Here is a 16,292-nt window from a genome sequence, read left to right as displayed (position 1 = left end):
CGTTATCACAAACCTGATCCAAATCGTTACCTCATTTCCCTCATACCAGAACAAAAGCTCCAAGACGAAGAATAAGACCGCAGAGAGACATTTGAAAGCAAATTTGAACTCCACTTAGAAGACCCGCTTCTCTGAATCGGAGCCCGAGTAGGTCGTCCATTAAAGATCATGGCTTGCTCAAACTTTACAATGTGGGTATACTCAAAATCGTCTTCATCCGATGCCTCCGCTCTATCCTTTCGGCATTTTAACCCACTTCAAGTTCCTTTGCAAGGCTCTGCCTCGCGATCCTCATCTGTCACTCCGATTCATTGTGGCCTCCGTGAGCTTCGAGAACGGATCGATTCAGTGAAGAACACCCAGAAAATTACTGAGGCTATGAAGCTCGTTGCTGCTGCCAAAGTGCGTAGAGCTCAAGAAGCTGTTGTTAATGGAAGACCATTCTCGGAATCTCTAGTTGAAGTTCTTTACAACATCAACGAGCAGCTCCAAACCGAAGATATAGATGTTCCTCTTACAAACGTCCGACCGGTTAAGAAGGTTGCTTTGATTGTTGTAACAGGGGATCGTGGCCTCTGCGGAAGTTTCAATAACATGATCATCAAAAAGGCAGAATCCAGAATCGCAGAATTGAAGACCCTTGGCGTTGATTATACAGTTATTAGCGTTGGCAAGAAGGGCAATTCGTATTTCCTTCGCCGGCCTTACATCCCAGTAGATAGATTTCTTGAGGGCGGTTCACTTCCCACAGCTAAAGAAGCTCAAGCCATTGCAGACGATGTTTTTTCCCTCTTTGTTAGCGAAGAGGTCGACAAAGTCGAGCTTCTGTACACCAAATTCGTGTCATTAGTCAAATCGGACCCTGTGATCCACACACTGCTTCCATTGTCCCCGAAAGGAGAGATTTGTGATATAAATCGTGTTTGTGTCGATGCCGCAGAGGACGAGTTCTTCAGATTGACGACAAAAGAAGGAAAATTAACCGTAGAGAGAGATGCCGTGAGGACAAAAACCTCAGATTTTCCCCCAATTTTGCAGTTTGAGCAGGACCCAGTTCAGATTCTTGATGCTTTATTACCTCTCTATTTGAACAGTCAAATTTTGAGGTCATTGCAAGAATCATTAGCTAGTGAACTTGCTGCCAGAATGAGTGCCATGAGCAGTGCAACTGATAATGCAAGCGAGTTGAAGAAGACGCTCTCTATTGTCTACAACAGACAGCGTCAAGCCAAAATCACTGGCGAGATTTTGGAGATTGTTGCTGGTGCCAACGCTTTGACTTGAGTCAGTTATGCTACTTTTAGGTACTTTCCACTGAAAATCATTAAACGTAAACTGTGCCCATTTAAGAACTATGACATATTTAACAAGTTCCTTCTAAGTCTCATCACATCATAAACCAGTGCTATGAGACAATGGGACAACGCATCTTGGAAAATAAGACAATTCTATCCACTTTTTGGTCTTTTTGACGCTATGGTTGTTGATAATTCTTGTAATATCTGCACTTCTTGGTGCAGCTCTGCTTTCTTTAGCGTTGTTCGAGTATCCATATATATAATAAACGTAACTATTGGGGCCTTTTGGCCTTATGGAGAATCACAGTTCATCTTAACTCTATGTTACATCCCTTTTATTTCTAGCTTTGGTTTCAAACTGGATAATTTATGTGCTTCTTTAAGCCTATATTTTCAATGTCAAAGGTTATCAGATCAATGACTCGGCTTTCTTTAGAACTTCAAGTTTTCCCTTAATCTGCATTCCACAAATGTGCACGCCAAGGAAAGTTTGGTGACTCTGTCAAAAGAGGATTAGGGAAGACATAATAAAAAACAGTAGAATTTGATAGATGATTGACCTGTATAATATGAACTGTTGTCTTACAGGCCTTGTGTATATTTTTTAATATTTATCGCAGCTCTAAAGATTCATGTTGTCTCACAGAATGTCGACATCCCATGTATGCAGATTTGTTTTAATCACTGCCTCTCCTTTCTGTCTATTGCTATAATGACCATAACCATGAATAAAACACCTCTACTTCGTCGGTAAACATAAGTAATCAATAAAGTAGAATTGAACAATGACATGCTTGATTATGCATCATAAAGGAAAACAATTTGATGCAGACGAACAAATCAGCAGCAGGCTAAGCGATGTGGATAGACACAAAAGAAGTTGAAAATGGTGGTGGGAAGCCATAGTTTTTGCAAGAGAGGATGAAATCCCATCCCGGTGAAGGAAAGTGATTAAATGAATGAAAAAAAGGTACCGTCTGATCTTATCTTTGCTTTATTCAAACTATTTTCTTTTTCTTCCACCACAGATATAAAAGGGTTTTCATTATCTTAATGATTATCACCCTCACTTGAATTTGATTTTTGATTGCCCCATTATATGATTTTCTGTTCTTTCTTTCTTTCTTACTTGGAATCCACAGTCTTGAACTGTTTAGTTTAAAGGTGAAAGTCCTAGTCAGCACTGCAGTTCATTTGTAAACTCAATCTTTTTGAACTCTTAACTCTCACTCTTTCTGATTGTGGTGGTGGTGATGCAAAAATCTAAGTTAGGCGCATTTAATCAAATCGCCACATCTCCCTCTGAGGGAGGGCCATCTGGTTCATGTCATTTCAGAGTATTTTTTGCCGGTATATCTTTGGCAAAAGTGTTGTTTTTGGTAAAAAAAAAAAAGTTCCCATTTCAAAAGTAAGCATTCTTTGAGTGTTCAATTGGAATACAACGACACCCAATAAAAGGAATTAAAAAAATGTTTGATTGTTTGTCAAAAACCGAGGTGGTTTCATTTTTTTTATCCTTCTGTCGAATACGTTTGAAAATGAGTTCAACTGGGAAGATTTCCAAATAGAAAAAGAAGAGAAGGTGGATGATTTTGTTGTTTCATGAAACAGGCCCTCTGCATGAACCGAACATGGAGGGTTGACCCACACACGCTCTCGTGTCATTTTCGAACAGACATTATGATTTGAGCTTGAGAAGACACCTCACCGTCTCTCCCTCAATACCAAGACAGGTGCCTCTCTTTCTCTCTCTCTCTCTTGTCTTCTCTCTCCCCCATAAATCCCAAAGCTCCTTGAAACATTGGAGATTGAAGTAGTATGGATGGAAATTTTGAAGTGCTAAAGATCCTTGGTGGCCAAAACTTGGGTCACATATCTCAATGCAGCAGCAAGGCAGAAGCAAATTAAGTGCTTTTACTCCTCTGGCACCTTCTTCAAGGCCAGCTTCAGAGATTGAAAAAAGCAATGGAAATAGATTACTGAGGTTCTCTGACTGTCACTAGGAATGAGATGGGTTGTGCTGCGACTTAAGAGGATAAGGTTACGGAAATCAGTGAGGTTTTGGTCAGACTCTTTGAGTCTCTTACTCATCGTTCCCCATCATCTTTCCCAATCAAAACCCACCCTTTTCTTCTAAACATTCAACTCCAACTTCCCTTCATCTTCTTTTGCTTTTGCTTTGCTTTGCTTTGCTTTGATTTTTGTTTGAGTTTCGTTTCAAACCAACCCTCCATCATCAGTTTCATTTAACTCAGATTCTCTTCAAATCCCATCCTTTCTCTTCCAATTATTTCAGCTTTTTGATATGCCATGAAAGTACAATTCATCTGTTTTTCGCTATCCTTTTTGGGGTTTCCCTATTCTTGCTGGGTGTCATTTCTGAGTCTGAACCGAGGCCCTTGAAATTTGTGATTTTCTCTGGTAGTATTCAGGTCAGGCCAAGGGTGATTTTTTTTCTTTTCTTCTCTGGGTTTGTCACGGTTACTTTTGGGGCTCTGCACCTCACCCTGCATCTTACTCATTTTCAGAAAGAAATAAAAATCTGATATAAATATCCGTGTGAAAGCCCAGTTTCTTTAGAAGAGTGATCAAGCCAGGCAGGTAAGTAAGTTCATTTCATATTGCTTCTCTCTCTCTCTCAGACTCTGTTCCTTTTTGTTCCCGAGGAGATTACCCAGTTCAGTTCCGTCGCATTCTCACTTTCTTCAGCACCAAAAATGAAACAAAATATGTTATATTTATATTGGAACTAGTGACTCTGCTTTACTCATTGTTAACAACTGATTTCTTTTTCCATTTTTGTTGTACCCATCTTTCTCTTATTGGCTCATGGACTAAACTTGTTTTTCTGTTTTAGAGCAACCAGTATGGCAGGTTCCAACACCAGATGGAGCCATGGGTTTCATGGAAAATCAATCAAAGACGAAGACTTTGATGAAGAACAAGCGTGGGGCTTTCCCAGCGAAACCAAAAAAGAAGAAGCTTCTAGCCCCGTGGCAACAAAATTTAAGCACTTCAATTCATCAGCCTCTTCTTCTTCTTCTTCTAATTCCTCTGCTTGGTGCATGCAGATCAGCTCTGCTCCAAAAATGATCCCTAAAGCCAAAACCACACCCAATCAAGAACCCAAAACTGTGAAGAGATCCTCAGCTCCTTTGGAGATACCAGACTGGTCCAAGATATATGGAAGAAATGGCAACATGGGTGGTTCATGGATGGACGAGGGATACGGCTTTATTAACGATGATGATGATGAGGAGGAGGAGGAGGATGATGTTATGGTTCCTCCACATGAATGGATTGCTAGGAAGCTTGCAAGGACCCAAATTTCATCCTTCTCAGTTTGTGAAGGCATTGGAAGAACATTGAAGGGAAGAGATCTGAGTAAAGTGAGAAATGCCATATTGACCAAAACTGGGTTTTTGGAGTGATGCAACAAAAAACCATCATCATCTTCTTCAAGATTTCAAAACAACTGTTTGCGTCTTCTTTTTCTTTTTCTTTTTCTTTTTTTTTTCTTTTTTGGGTCGGTTTTGATCTCACATTTTGGTTGTTTCATTTGAGTTTTTGGTAATTGAATTCCAGTTTTGTAATAAACACAAAATGATAGAACCTTATTTTTGTCGAATTCTAGTGTTCGGCATGACGAAACGACGTCGGATTGGATAAAACCATTTTGCAATGCTACTTTCAAAAATGTCCAATTTTTTTTTTATTATTATTATTTACATAATAAGATTTCATCATTAATTTAGAATCTACTGTGTATCTCTCCACATTGAAGGTAAATTGATTTCATTAATCTTATGTTGACTTTAAATTGATTTTAAAATTTAATTCTCATGTTTTGGAAATACATTAAATGCAAATATATTCGAATTGGAAATTATTTTACGATTTTAGCATATCAATTAAATTTCTCATGTTCGGTTTGGGCCACGAATTTGGGCCACAAATTTGGGCCTGTTTTAAATGGACGGTCCAGGTAGAGTGATGACTTGAGAAAGAATAGGCAGGCTTCTACGTGTTTGAACTGGAAGGAGGTTCCTCCGTCTACGGAACTGACGAGTGATGATCATGGAGTCTCTGTAAATTCTGCTTTCATATTATCCAATTCTTCTGCCGATTCATCACTCGAATACTGACGTTCCAAAAGCTTGTTTTTGATCTTCTGTTCGGCTGGGTATGTCATTGCTAACAATTCTTTGTTATGCTTTCTTCGCCCTTTTTCACTTTTGATTATGCTTTTCTTCATACCGAATTCTTTGTGGGTTGTAACGTTTCGCTTTCTTTGATTTTTAGCGATCAATCTTAGCGTCAGATTCTAATTTCTTCCATGGCTAGAAGCTCGTTCAAACTTGGAATTCCTTTGGGTAATCATTTAATTTTACTCTCTCAAAAGCTTCATGTTCATATCCGCATGTATTTGGGCTTAATTCGCGTATTTCTATTGGAATTAGATCAGTTGAATTGATTAGAGGTTGATTGATTTTGTGACTTCGTCGGCCACCTTATTCAAATTCAAGTGCTATTTGGTAGTCGAAGTATCTTCGTGTTGTGTTTGTGGGCACCGAATAGGCGAATATCTGTTTGGTTTCATGATTGTTTCCACTATTTTCACCCCTTTTGGGTAATGCAGTCAGAATTATGCGGTAATTTCATGTTTCAACTATTATTGCTTACCCTGTTGGGGTCTTCACGTCTCAGAAAAGAGACGGGCTGAAGCTGCTCGAGTAAGAGAAAAGTACCCGGATAGAATACCTGTAAGAATAATGTTACGAATTATGTTCTTTACTTCGTATGCTTTCTTAAATTTACTTTGGGTTTGATACTGATTCAAATAAGTTAAACAGGTGATTGTCGAGAAAGCTGGGAGGAGTAACATTGTTGACATTCATAGGAACAAGTATTCTCTCTCTCTCTCTCTCTCTCTCTCTCCTCTTTGTGAATCGGTGAACTAGCATGAATAGATGATAAGATGTTACAACATTCTTAAAGTAGATACTAGCACATATGTTAGTAGCAGCTGCAGTAATATGTTGAATGAAAATAATGGAGTTGCTAGAATGTAGTTTAAAAGTATCCAAGTCAATCATAAGAATTATGGTTTACTTGAAAGATCTTAATGGCTTTCAGTTGATACATGGAAAAGATGCAATAGAGTTAGTCCCAATAAAGGCAGTCCCCTGATTAGTGCTTTATAATTCTGGATTAATCTCGAACATGAAGTATTGTTTCGTTATAAGCACTTGGACGATCCATTTTGGAAGGGGCCAATCTTGTATAATCGAACAGTTCTATTCATTCAGTTTAGAATTTTTATCTTACCCATTGCAGATACCTCGTCCCTGATGATTTAAATGTTGGACAGTTTGTTTACGTTGTTCGGAAACGGATTAAGCTTAGTGCTGAGAGAGCTATATTTGTATTTGTGAAGGACACTCTACCTTCAACTGGTGAGTGATGATCCTTTTTTCTCTCAGTATCTGATCTCATATCGAATGTGGGCATTGTAATAAATTCTTCTGTACAACAGGTGCTTTGATGTCTGCAATTTATGAGCATTATAAGGATGAAGATGGGTTTCTTTACATGTCATACAGTGGAGAAAACACTTTTGGTGGGTTCCTTGGAGGACAATGATACATTTACATGTAAGTTCCAGCTATGTCCCTTCCGATCAATCAATGCATCAGCTTTCTTTAGCCTTTTTTCCTTCTTTCGTGAACCAATGAAATATAGCTATTGGTGTCTTTTTAGTTGCATATCGAGCAGTGAAATGAGTCTAATATGACATGATGAAATTATATCACTATAGACACACGCCTGAAACTACTACTACTTGATCTGATATCTATAGAATACTGAATATCTCAGCCGAAACAAGTCTTAGAACTCTTTAACATACCATGTTTGCCAATATGCAAACACAAATACCAGAATCATGAAAAGTTTCAATCTTTTGCTGATGAGAGTAGATTTCTCTCTCCCTCTCTGTTATTTTGGTGCCAGGGATGTTGTGACAAATCTACCTAATTTACTTGGAGCTTTTCTTGCGAGGGTTAATGATCCACTTGATGCCGTTAGATATTCCACTTCCTATCTTTTTGGCACCAGCCACGGTCGCCGCCATGGCTTTTGCTATTCCAGCCTTAGAACCAGCCTTCTTGTCCGAGCCCTGGCCCCCTTTGGCTTTACTGCCGTCGTCTTCTTCCATGGCGCCTATGCCTCCAGCTCCCCATTGGTCTGCCCAGCTTGGTGCTTCTGCAGCCATGGTTTCTAATTCCAACCAATACAACATCAAATTCACTGTCTATCCATTATTGGTGTTGAAAGTAACAGCAACCAAATTTATGCCTAAAAAAACTAATTCATGTTCGGATGACCATTGAATTTACCCAGATTAGTAAAGCGAACAGAAAGTTACAACTTTCTCGCTGTCATATTGTCTAAACCATTTCTAAGACGATATAAACGAAACCTCAGAGAGAGATCTGATCTAAAGATTTTATTCATAAGAAAGAGCTTATCTTGAACTTCAAGAAGCACAAACAAAGTGTGGAATTCGAGGTGCAAGAAGCAACGAGATACAGTTAAGAGTCATACCTGGGGATCCAAACCGATGAAGAACTACAGAAACTTAGTGAAGGAATTCGAGGAAGATTAGAAAATAATTGGCAGAAACTCCTTTAGGAAGCAGCAGCAGCAGAACGCAGGGCCATAGGTGGATGGGCTGTCTTTTACTCCCACTGCAATATTACTTTTTTAAAGAGCTTGCCAACTCCTGGTTTCCATCTAACGAAGCAAACTATGTCTTTTGGGCATCTTTTTCTTTCTAATAAAATATATATATATACACATCTTTAATCCTCCTCGTAATCACAAGGCATCTTATTCTCACAAGGCCCGTAAACCTGGACCAGATGTCTACTGATATAACCACCTGGGTTCAAACTCAAACTTCTAATCAAATCCATCAATTATTCAAGAATCACATGTATTCCCCCCCCCCCCAACCCATTAACTTAGATCATAAAGTACATGATTAGGCTTTTAACTGTTCATTCACAAGTTCATCAAGATTAGAGGGGCCGGCCGTGGGGCATCGGAATAGGAGATGGTCCAAAAAGGAAAAGAAATAAAAGATTCAAATTATAAGAATCGGGGGGAAGAATGTTGAACTCAGTGGGCAAAGATCAAAATTCCGACAAAAGGAAAAACAAAACTGTCAGCAACTATTTCTTTGAAGTTGGCTAGGATTGTTGACCAGAATAAAAAAAAAAAATTGTCTAGACCACCAACATTCTGAAAGGATGAGTTATAATTAGACGGTTATCTACAACGTATACTGTAAAATGAAAACCACAACCAAATTCATACAACTAATTTAAATTAATTCCCATTTCATTTCTCATCATTCATCATTCATCATCATCATCATCTCCCCCAGCAGTACAATCATTTGGATTTCCTGGTGGATTTTGACCTTTTCATTTTGCTTGATTTGTCATCGGACCTCGCCCATGTATAACCACTCGGAATCGCAAATGGGTCTACTTCATCTTGACCCGCCAACCACGAGCACCGTCGGTTTTGCTTTGCCGTCGATCCAGCAACTGAGTGGCTGCTGCTTCGCCTCAGCCACGTAGATGACGATGAAGAGGAAGAGGAAGAAGAACAAGACGGTAAAGACGAACAGTGGGAGGATTCAGATGGGTCTTCTCCTCCGCTGTTGGCCAACTGCCTCGGGCTTGAAAACGGTGTGTAGAATTGTTCCGCCGGTGGAAGTTCTACAAATTTGGTGAAGGTTATCACCACTCTCACAGTCGGCACCACTGGAATAGCCACCTACACACACCCAGAACAAAAGATTATTTACCCTTAATTTTCTTATGCGGCCCCCATTTTGAATAAGTTCGAAACTTTTCTTTTTCCCACAAATAATAATTAATGATTATTATTTAAAATAAAATAAAATAAAATAAAATAAAAAAAAGGTTCAAAGGGCCCAAGTCCGCGTTGTCTGTAACGCTGCCACGTTATAATGTTTGAGTCAAATTCTATTTGGGTCTTTATTGTTTTTTGTAGTTTTGTGAGAAGAAAAAAGAAAAGCGTAGTAAGAGTGGGGCCCTCGGCCCTCTGTAGGAAAACCAGGATTCAGAGAAAACTCAAAAGTGGGGCCCCGGAGGTTTCTTTGTCTAGGGTAAATCCTCGAATGAGATGGACCCCAGCGGTCCATCACCGTAGGATCGAAACAACTCAGTCGATACCATCGCCGTTCAATCACCGACCATGGATGTCAACCAATCAGAGGGCGTCTAAGGCTCACTCTTCCTCGGTAGACTTCCGAGAGACCGTTGCTTGGGAATAAAAAGAACACCCAATTAAAAAATTTTAAAAATCAAAGCCAAATCAAATCAAGGAGGCTACAAGAAAGCGAAACTCTAAAGCCCGAGATAGGGCCCACTTTAATTGACCCCAGAAAAACGTTTTTCAATTCCTACCTTGACCGGGAAAGTTCCCGGCGGGAACTTGGTGGTGAGCAGCTCCCTCATTCTTCTCACTGCCTTCACTTTGTTCGCCAAAATGTCGAGTAAAGGAAGAAGCTCCTCCGTCTTTAACGGGAACTGCTCCGTTAACCACACCGATGGACGTAAGCTCCTCACGTACTCCTTTTCCTTCGTCTGCGGCGGCTCAACTGGAACCGCCGTAAAATTTGGCCTCACGGCCTTCCTCGGCGGTGGCGCTGTCGCGGACGGTATATCCACGCTTTTTCTCGGCATCATTACCCATTCCCTCTCTTCCCGAACAAAGCTACTGTGTCTTCGCCGGTCGGTGCTATTCCTATCCGGCAGCCCGAAACTGGGGTTCTCGGCTACTAAGAACCCATCGTCGTCTTCGTCGAGTTCCAGCGGGAGGACCTGCTCACTACCCGCCACGTCACCTTCGCCGCCAGCTACCTTTCGCGATCGGAAGCTGAACAGTACGTTATGTACTTCGTAAACTTTCGCTTTCCATTCTCCGACGCTTTCGGTTTTCTCTTGTCTTCTCCAGTTGGTTCTTCCAATGAGTTCTGCTTTCGTGACGTCCATTCCAGGCCGGTACACACTCGTCTGAGAGCAGAATCCAGCAATGTCGGACTCACTCATCGGAGCTCCCGCGTTCTCGAAGGCGTCGAAGATTTTGCGATCGTCGCGGTTGATCACTAGCAGTGAACCGGAGGGAATGTCGTGGCAGTGCTCGCCGTCGCCGAGAAAGAGAAAACTCTGATCCGCGCGCTGGATCTTCAAGCCATCAAATCCAGCCAAAGACGTATCGGCTCGGAGATTACCATCGCGCTTCCAGATTCTGTACGTATCCGACGGTGCAATTTTCCCAACAAACGGAATTACAGAGCTCTCAAAGTGGAACGAAATTTCCATATAGAAATCTCGCATTCGACGAAGAACAGCAATGACGCGCGGCAATCGTCGGCGCCACTTGGACCAAGCAGCACGGTGGTGGACCTGGAGGAGAATGAGCGCAATGTCGGAACTCCGGCGACACATAGCCTCCTGCAGAGGGTTCCATCCGGCAGAATTCTGGAGGGAAATATCAGCACCAGCAGAGGAAAGAGTGCGCGCCGCAAAAGCATCCTTAAGCCTAACAGCGAGATGGAGAGGAGTTTCACGGTAGGGCACATCGCGGCGGTCAAGGACGGCAGAGATCTTGTCAGCGATGCGCTCCTGAGCGAGAGAATCAGCCTCGGTGTGAATAAGAGCAGGATCGGAAAGACGAGGAAGAGTGGAAACGATACGAGAAAGAGCAGAATGATCCGCAAGAGCGACGGCGTAATGGACAGGACTATGAGCATAATCCTTGGGTTTAACGGTCGAAAGCGACGTCGTCGTGGGGGTCGACGACTTCGCCATTACAGCCGTGAAAATGGAAGAAAGGAATGAAGAAAGAAGAGGAAAGGAAACGAGGAAGAGAGCGACAAATGTTGTGGGGTTTGGTCTTTTTTTAAAATAAATATATATATATATATATATATATATATATATATATATATATATATATATGTATATTAATTTTTTATTGTATAATCCGTCACAGACTCGCAGGAAGAAAAGAAGAAGAAGAAGAAGAAGAAGAGAATGTTAGAGGGAGAGGAAGGGCAAAATGGTAAAAAAGCGTGTGTGGCTTTATTGGGAAGCACGGGGAGAGAGAGGAAATGGGCGCGTCTTTTTGGTAATGGGTCGGGAGCAGACGTTGTGGATATTTCTTTCTTATGACTGTCTGTACTTTACCTTCCTTTGCCTCAACCCCTCACTCGTTTTGTTTCGTCTCTAAATTCGTATGGGCTCTCTCTTTTTTCTCTTTTTCTTTTTCTTTTTCTTTTTCTTTAACACACGAGAAAAATATATATATATGCAAAACTGTGTTAAAAGAAGAAAAAAGAAAGGAGAGGGTCTGTATGTGGGTAATACTAATAATTGGGGATTTTGGTCAGAGAGTGGCAGAGAGAGGAATGGCAATGGATGCGTCACCACAGGCACGGCCACAGCACCCAGTGGTCACCCTCTTCTGACTCTCGTAGCTGTCTGCATGCAACCCTCCACAGATGCTTGTCCCACCACCACCACCTAATTCTTCAGCCCAATCGGCCCATGTCTAATGGGCCAAGCTCAAATGATCTCTTCCTGTGTGCAGGTTGGCTTATTTGCAGGATGTTATCCAGTTCATAAGTTTGATTCCACGTTATCTTAGACAGGAAAATGTGTCTTTCCGATCTGACGCACACACTCTGGGAGTAGGCAAGAGCCAGAAACAGGCTTACGGATTGGTAGGTGGACGGACAAAGAAGAATCAACGAGGTGAGCCAAAGATAACATGTAGGAAGGAAGGCTACATTAATAACATGGAACTACTTAGAAGTAGAGTTTGTAGATTGCTTTTTTGCTTTTGAAACGCCGTACAGGCCATAGCAACTGCTATACCACAGGTGCAACCACTTGAAAATGTGAAAGATTTGGAGCCATCGTCAGACTCTACATTATTCCAACATAGATAGGTAGATACCACATAAGCAGGACGGTTTTACCCCATCGCTTGTTTATTTAACAGGACACAGCTCATTGATGTTCCAATTCCTTTTGGAAGTCTGCATTATCAACAAGGACCTACAAAGAGTAATCAAAAGCTTAGCCCACATTTCAAAGCTAATCAACTACTAGGCTTAAGATCACATGTATCTCAAATTTTAAGCTCGAGTGCATGGCATGCGTTATCATATGTTTGGCATCACCATTCAAAGGTCCACTATTTTTTAAACTAAAGAATGTTTCCCTTTCAATTATCTCAAATGATCCTTTTTTTTTTTTCAGAACATTCATGAAGTAAATCTAAAAACACCATACATGAGTAGCATTGAAAACCGCCATTAGAGGTAATCCAACTTGTATTCCTTTATGGTACGAAGAATCCTCCAAAAATAAAGACACGATTGCAGTTCCACGTTTTCTTACTAAAAAGGCAAGTGCACTGATCTTACCCCTCAAAAGTAAATCATAATAATAAGTCATTTTTACCATAAGGGTGAGTTGATCGAGACACTTAGAGCCATTTAGAGCCCGTTTGGAATGGCTTTCTATTTACTAGTGTTTTAAGTGCAAAAGAAAAAGTATTGGCACTTGAAGTTTGACAATTAGAAATAATGTTGGACAAAATTGAATATAGAAAATTACAATAAGATACTTACAGTCTTCCAACCATCAGGATCCAGAAAGGAAACAATTTTTGTGCCGATTCCAGGAAGTGGTCCTGCTTGTCGAGTTATCTTTCCTCCAAGTTCCTGATTAACCAGTTTGATAACCTCAGCACTCTTATACACATCATCAGTACCAATGGCAACCTGAAACAAACCAAAATAATCGTTTAACAGGTACACAATAGAAAGAAAGAGTTTCCGTTTAAAATTAATTAAATTAATAATAGATGGAGAAAGGTGTGATAAACTCACCTGAGCATATGCATTTCCCTTGGTATACTCAGTCACACCATAATTATAAGTCAACTCTAGCACTGTCGTCTCTAATTCATCTGCATATCCCATCATGGCGAGGGTGTACTGTAGGATGCATATATCGAGATAAAAAGAACCAAAGCATTTCCAGTATCAGAAAGACGAAAGATCAAATCCATAGCGAAAGAATTGGTAGTAACTGCAAAAAGTAAACTTGCCAACCTTGTATTCTGGCCTATCGACCTTCTTCAATAACCTCATTCCTAAGGCCTACGCAAAGAGAAACCATAAAATACGAGAACATTAATAAAAATCCGATAGAATAGACATATGAATATATATCTCAAACAATCTATGTTTAACAAGAAAAGGCAATTTCTATAACAATTTATTTTGCGATTTGCACACTTGAGCAAGTCTTGGTACAATCGATCATTTTCCAGAATCATGTTGCTCGAAGGTTAAAACAAAGAAGCCACAATAATTATAACGAGCATCTTTTAATACTACATGCCATCGTTCAAGGATTCCTCCGTAAAACAATTTCTCCAATAAGACGGTAGGATATTAAACAGATAGAAACAAATTCATTTGAATAAATACCTTCTCATAAAATTTGATAGAGCGTTCCAGATCACCAACACGAAGCATTACTTGGCAGAGTGGCTCGGGAGTGGGACCTCTTTGGATGAGTTCAAAGATATAACCATCAGGATCTTTTGCAAAGGCAATAACGGAGGATCCTCCTTTGACTGGACCAGGCTCCCTGGTAATGCTCCCACCCTTTGCTCTTATATCTTCTACAAGTTTATATACCTAGAAATCCACGAGAGTTTATTTTCAGTTTAATACAAACAATTAAACTTACTAAAATGGGACACCCTTACATCTTGAGATGCAATAGCAAAATGGCCAAAGCCTGACCCGATATCATAAGAACTAACTCCATAATCTGCAAAACACCAACAATATGAACTACCATCAATATCAAAGTTTATCACCGAACCAAAACAGACAAGTTGTAATGAACTCCAGAAAAGATAAGTTTCAGAATTTAGATCGACCCATTCATGCTCAAACTTAAGCGACCAGGCTGGGGAAGAAACATATTCATTTCTCCCGTCCATACAAATTTGATGGATAGGAACCACCGGCAGGCAAAATATTGTTGAAGACAGACGAAGAAATTATCATATATAACCAACAGTGTTTGCCAAGTAAAAGATATTTTGCTCGAGAGAAATAAGCTAAAGCCACAATTTTAGGTTTTCCACCCCACTTGTCGGATTTTATCAACATTACGAATCAAGAGTACATCACGCTAATCTGAGAACATAATCAGAGATATGCGTGAGCATGATGAAACGGATAAATGAAGGGTTCATACTATATGTCAATTCCACCACAAAATTGGAATCCTCTGGGCCAAATCCAAGGAAGGCATTAGAGTATTTCTCTTCTGGTACATCCCTCTTCCTCAATAACTTCATCCCAAAACATTCAGTATAAAACCTGAAAAGTAAACAAAGAATCAGAACAATCGAATGCAAAATGAAAAATTCGTTGTGCCAAATAATAGAATTGTACTTGATAGTGCGGTCAAGGTCACCGACACGGTACACAACATGAAGAAACCGACGCTTGTCCTTCTTGGGCCATTCCAACAAGTCGGCATTCGGAGCAAGAAATGCAGCCTCGGCCATAGCAACTGAACTCGACTAGTCTGTAAAAATTGACAAGAAGATGATTACAAAACCAAAATTTATTGAAACTGCATAACTTCAACTCCACACACCCTAGTAAAACTTTACATCTTGAGCACAATCAAGCAACATTAGCTGACCATGTGGATCCTAGCAATCACGTCTAGATGACAAACACGATAGATACTCAGGAACAACAGAGAATTCACAGAGAAGCGACAGAGATATGTGAAATTTAATAGCACAACATGGACTGAGCCGCTTGAGAGAACTCACCACTCGCCAGTTGAACAGTGGTAAATAGTGTAATGAAGTAGCTTGAGAGTACTAGAACGATCTTGGCAGAATTGAGGAAATTCGATGATATCAACATATGGGGCTTATCTTCAATAACAAATTAGACGTACGTGGACCAATGAAACTCCATTTCCGTTACTTCTTTTTCAACTTTCTTTTTTAGTGCAAAAGAAGTGGGGTGGGATTTAACCTCCATTTCCACTCACTTCCCGTCTGTCTTTCTATCAAATTATACTAGAAATTATCTCTCCCGTACAAGCATACGTGATGTCTATTATAATATTGCATAACAAAAATATGGGTGGAGTTGACCATAAACCAATCATAGTGCTGGTAGCTTTGAACACTGCTTACTTGAACAATGGAAACTTTTATAAATTAATAACATTTCTATCTCATATTTGAGTTCTATATCAACCATCTTTGAGAACTTTGTGCAAACAGTTGGCGTGCACCCCAGAAAAGAGACCTAATAGTGTAAAGAATTCTTGCCTCCAAAAGGGAGAAAAGAAAATGTTTGGCTCCAAGACAGTGGCAGTAGCAGAAGAGAGGAGAAGGAAAGGTGATTTTGGTCCACAGCAGTAGCAGTTGTAGAGGAAAGGATGGACAAATGAAAAGGGTTGCTCCACAGCAGCAGGAGTGCAATTAATCGGAGGTGAATACCGTGTGGTCGAAGAAAAGGAGAGTGGTGGAGATGGAAGAGGGGGATTGTGATGATGGCTCGAAAGGGAAGGAATTCCAGACATCGGTGAGAGAGATCATACCTCAGTGTCGCGCGCCTGTCAAGGGTTGCAGAGGAAGAGAACAAGTGCCCTACTCTTGATGCCTCAGACTCTCGTGTACGGGGAAACGGTAAGCACCGCAATATGATACAGCGGCATTGTTCTATATATACCCTCGAGATAGTGGTTAAATTACAATTTTATTTTTTAATTTTTTAACTTAATTTAATCTCCAAATTTATACAAAAAAAAAAAAAAAAAAAAAAAA

The 16,292-nt window shown here is 40.3% G+C and overlaps 5 protein-coding genes across 9 annotated transcripts; 3 read left to right on the top strand and 2 right to left on the bottom strand.

The window, feature by feature from the left end:
• Nucleotides 1–51: 51 nt before the first annotated feature.
• Nucleotides 52–4,915, top strand: LOC111478692 (ATP synthase gamma chain, chloroplastic-like). Of its 2 annotated transcripts, none has more exons than XM_023123096.1 (4): nt 52–1,304; nt 2,130–2,268; nt 2,910–3,031; nt 4,156–4,915. In XM_023123096.1, exon 1 carries the CDS (start codon nt 169–171, stop codon nt 1,282–1,284), a length of 1,116 nt encoding a protein of 371 aa, XP_022978864.1. In that variant the 5' UTR covers nt 52–168; the 3' UTR covers nt 1,285–1,304; nt 2,130–2,268; nt 2,910–3,031; nt 4,156–4,915. The 2 variants fall into 2 exon arrangements, with proteins under 2 accessions (XP_022978864.1, XP_022978865.1); XM_023123097.1 differs by having other exon boundaries at nt 2,112–2,268.
• LOC111478694 lies at nt 3,038–4,934 on the top strand. Its single transcript, XM_023123102.1, has 2 exons — nt 3,038–3,730; nt 3,827–4,934. Exon 2 carries the CDS (start codon nt 4,166–4,168, stop codon nt 4,727–4,729), a length of 564 nt encoding a protein of 187 aa, XP_022978870.1. The 5' UTR covers nt 3,038–3,730; nt 3,827–4,165; the 3' UTR covers nt 4,730–4,934.
• A 288-nt stretch (nt 4,935–5,222) lies between these two features.
• LOC111478695 (autophagy-related protein 8C-like) lies at nt 5,223–7,732 on the top strand. The gene is made up of 7 exons (XM_023123103.1): nt 5,223–5,481; nt 5,601–5,671; nt 6,006–6,061; nt 6,152–6,204; nt 6,636–6,754; nt 6,835–6,952; nt 7,311–7,732. Exons 2-6 carry the CDS (start codon nt 5,635–5,637, stop codon nt 6,939–6,941), a joined length of 372 nt encoding a protein of 123 aa, XP_022978871.1. The 5' UTR covers nt 5,223–5,481; nt 5,601–5,634; the 3' UTR covers nt 6,942–6,952; nt 7,311–7,732.
• Nucleotides 7,079–11,316, bottom strand: LOC111478690 (ankyrin repeat domain-containing protein 13C-like). Its single transcript, XM_023123093.1, has 3 exons — nt 9,803–11,316; nt 7,905–9,146; nt 7,079–7,577 (listed from the first exon to the last, which is right to left on the bottom strand). Exons 1-2 carry the CDS (start codon nt 11,207–11,209, stop codon nt 8,757–8,759), a joined length of 1,797 nt encoding a protein of 598 aa, XP_022978861.1. The 5' UTR covers nt 11,210–11,316; the 3' UTR covers nt 7,079–7,577; nt 7,905–8,756.
• Nucleotides 11,317–12,171: 855 nt separating this feature from the next.
• LOC111478693 (lactoylglutathione lyase GLX1) lies at nt 12,172–16,184 on the bottom strand. Of its 4 annotated transcripts, none has more exons than XM_023123098.1 (9): nt 16,067–16,184; nt 14,890–15,025; nt 14,690–14,814; nt 14,190–14,254; nt 13,906–14,118; nt 13,525–13,572; nt 13,300–13,407; nt 13,039–13,191; nt 12,172–12,460 (listed from the first exon to the last, which is right to left on the bottom strand). In XM_023123098.1, exons 2-9 carry the CDS (start codon nt 15,003–15,005, stop codon nt 12,413–12,415), a joined length of 876 nt encoding a protein of 291 aa, XP_022978866.1. In that variant the 5' UTR covers nt 15,006–15,025; nt 16,067–16,184; the 3' UTR covers nt 12,172–12,412. The 4 variants fall into 4 exon arrangements, with proteins under 4 accessions (XP_022978866.1, XP_022978867.1, XP_022978868.1 ...); XM_023123099.1 differs by lacking the exon at nt 16,067–16,184 and adding an exon at nt 15,282–15,390 and having other exon boundaries at nt 12,381–12,460; XM_023123100.1 differs by lacking the exon at nt 16,067–16,184 and adding an exon at nt 15,265–15,359 and having other exon boundaries at nt 12,381–12,460; nt 14,890–15,026.
• Between the last annotated feature and the right edge of the window lie 108 nt (nt 16,185–16,292).

Source organism: Cucurbita maxima, unplaced genomic scaffold (genome assembly GCF_002738345.1).
Source record: "Cucurbita maxima cultivar Rimu unplaced genomic scaffold, Cmax_1.0 Cma_Scf00004, whole genome shotgun sequence".
In the NCBI taxonomy this organism is placed as follows: domain Eukaryota; kingdom Viridiplantae; phylum Streptophyta; class Magnoliopsida; order Cucurbitales; family Cucurbitaceae; genus Cucurbita; species Cucurbita maxima.
The sequence above is the reverse complement of the archived record's forward strand: the minus strand, read 5'-3'. Positions and strand labels throughout refer to the sequence as shown.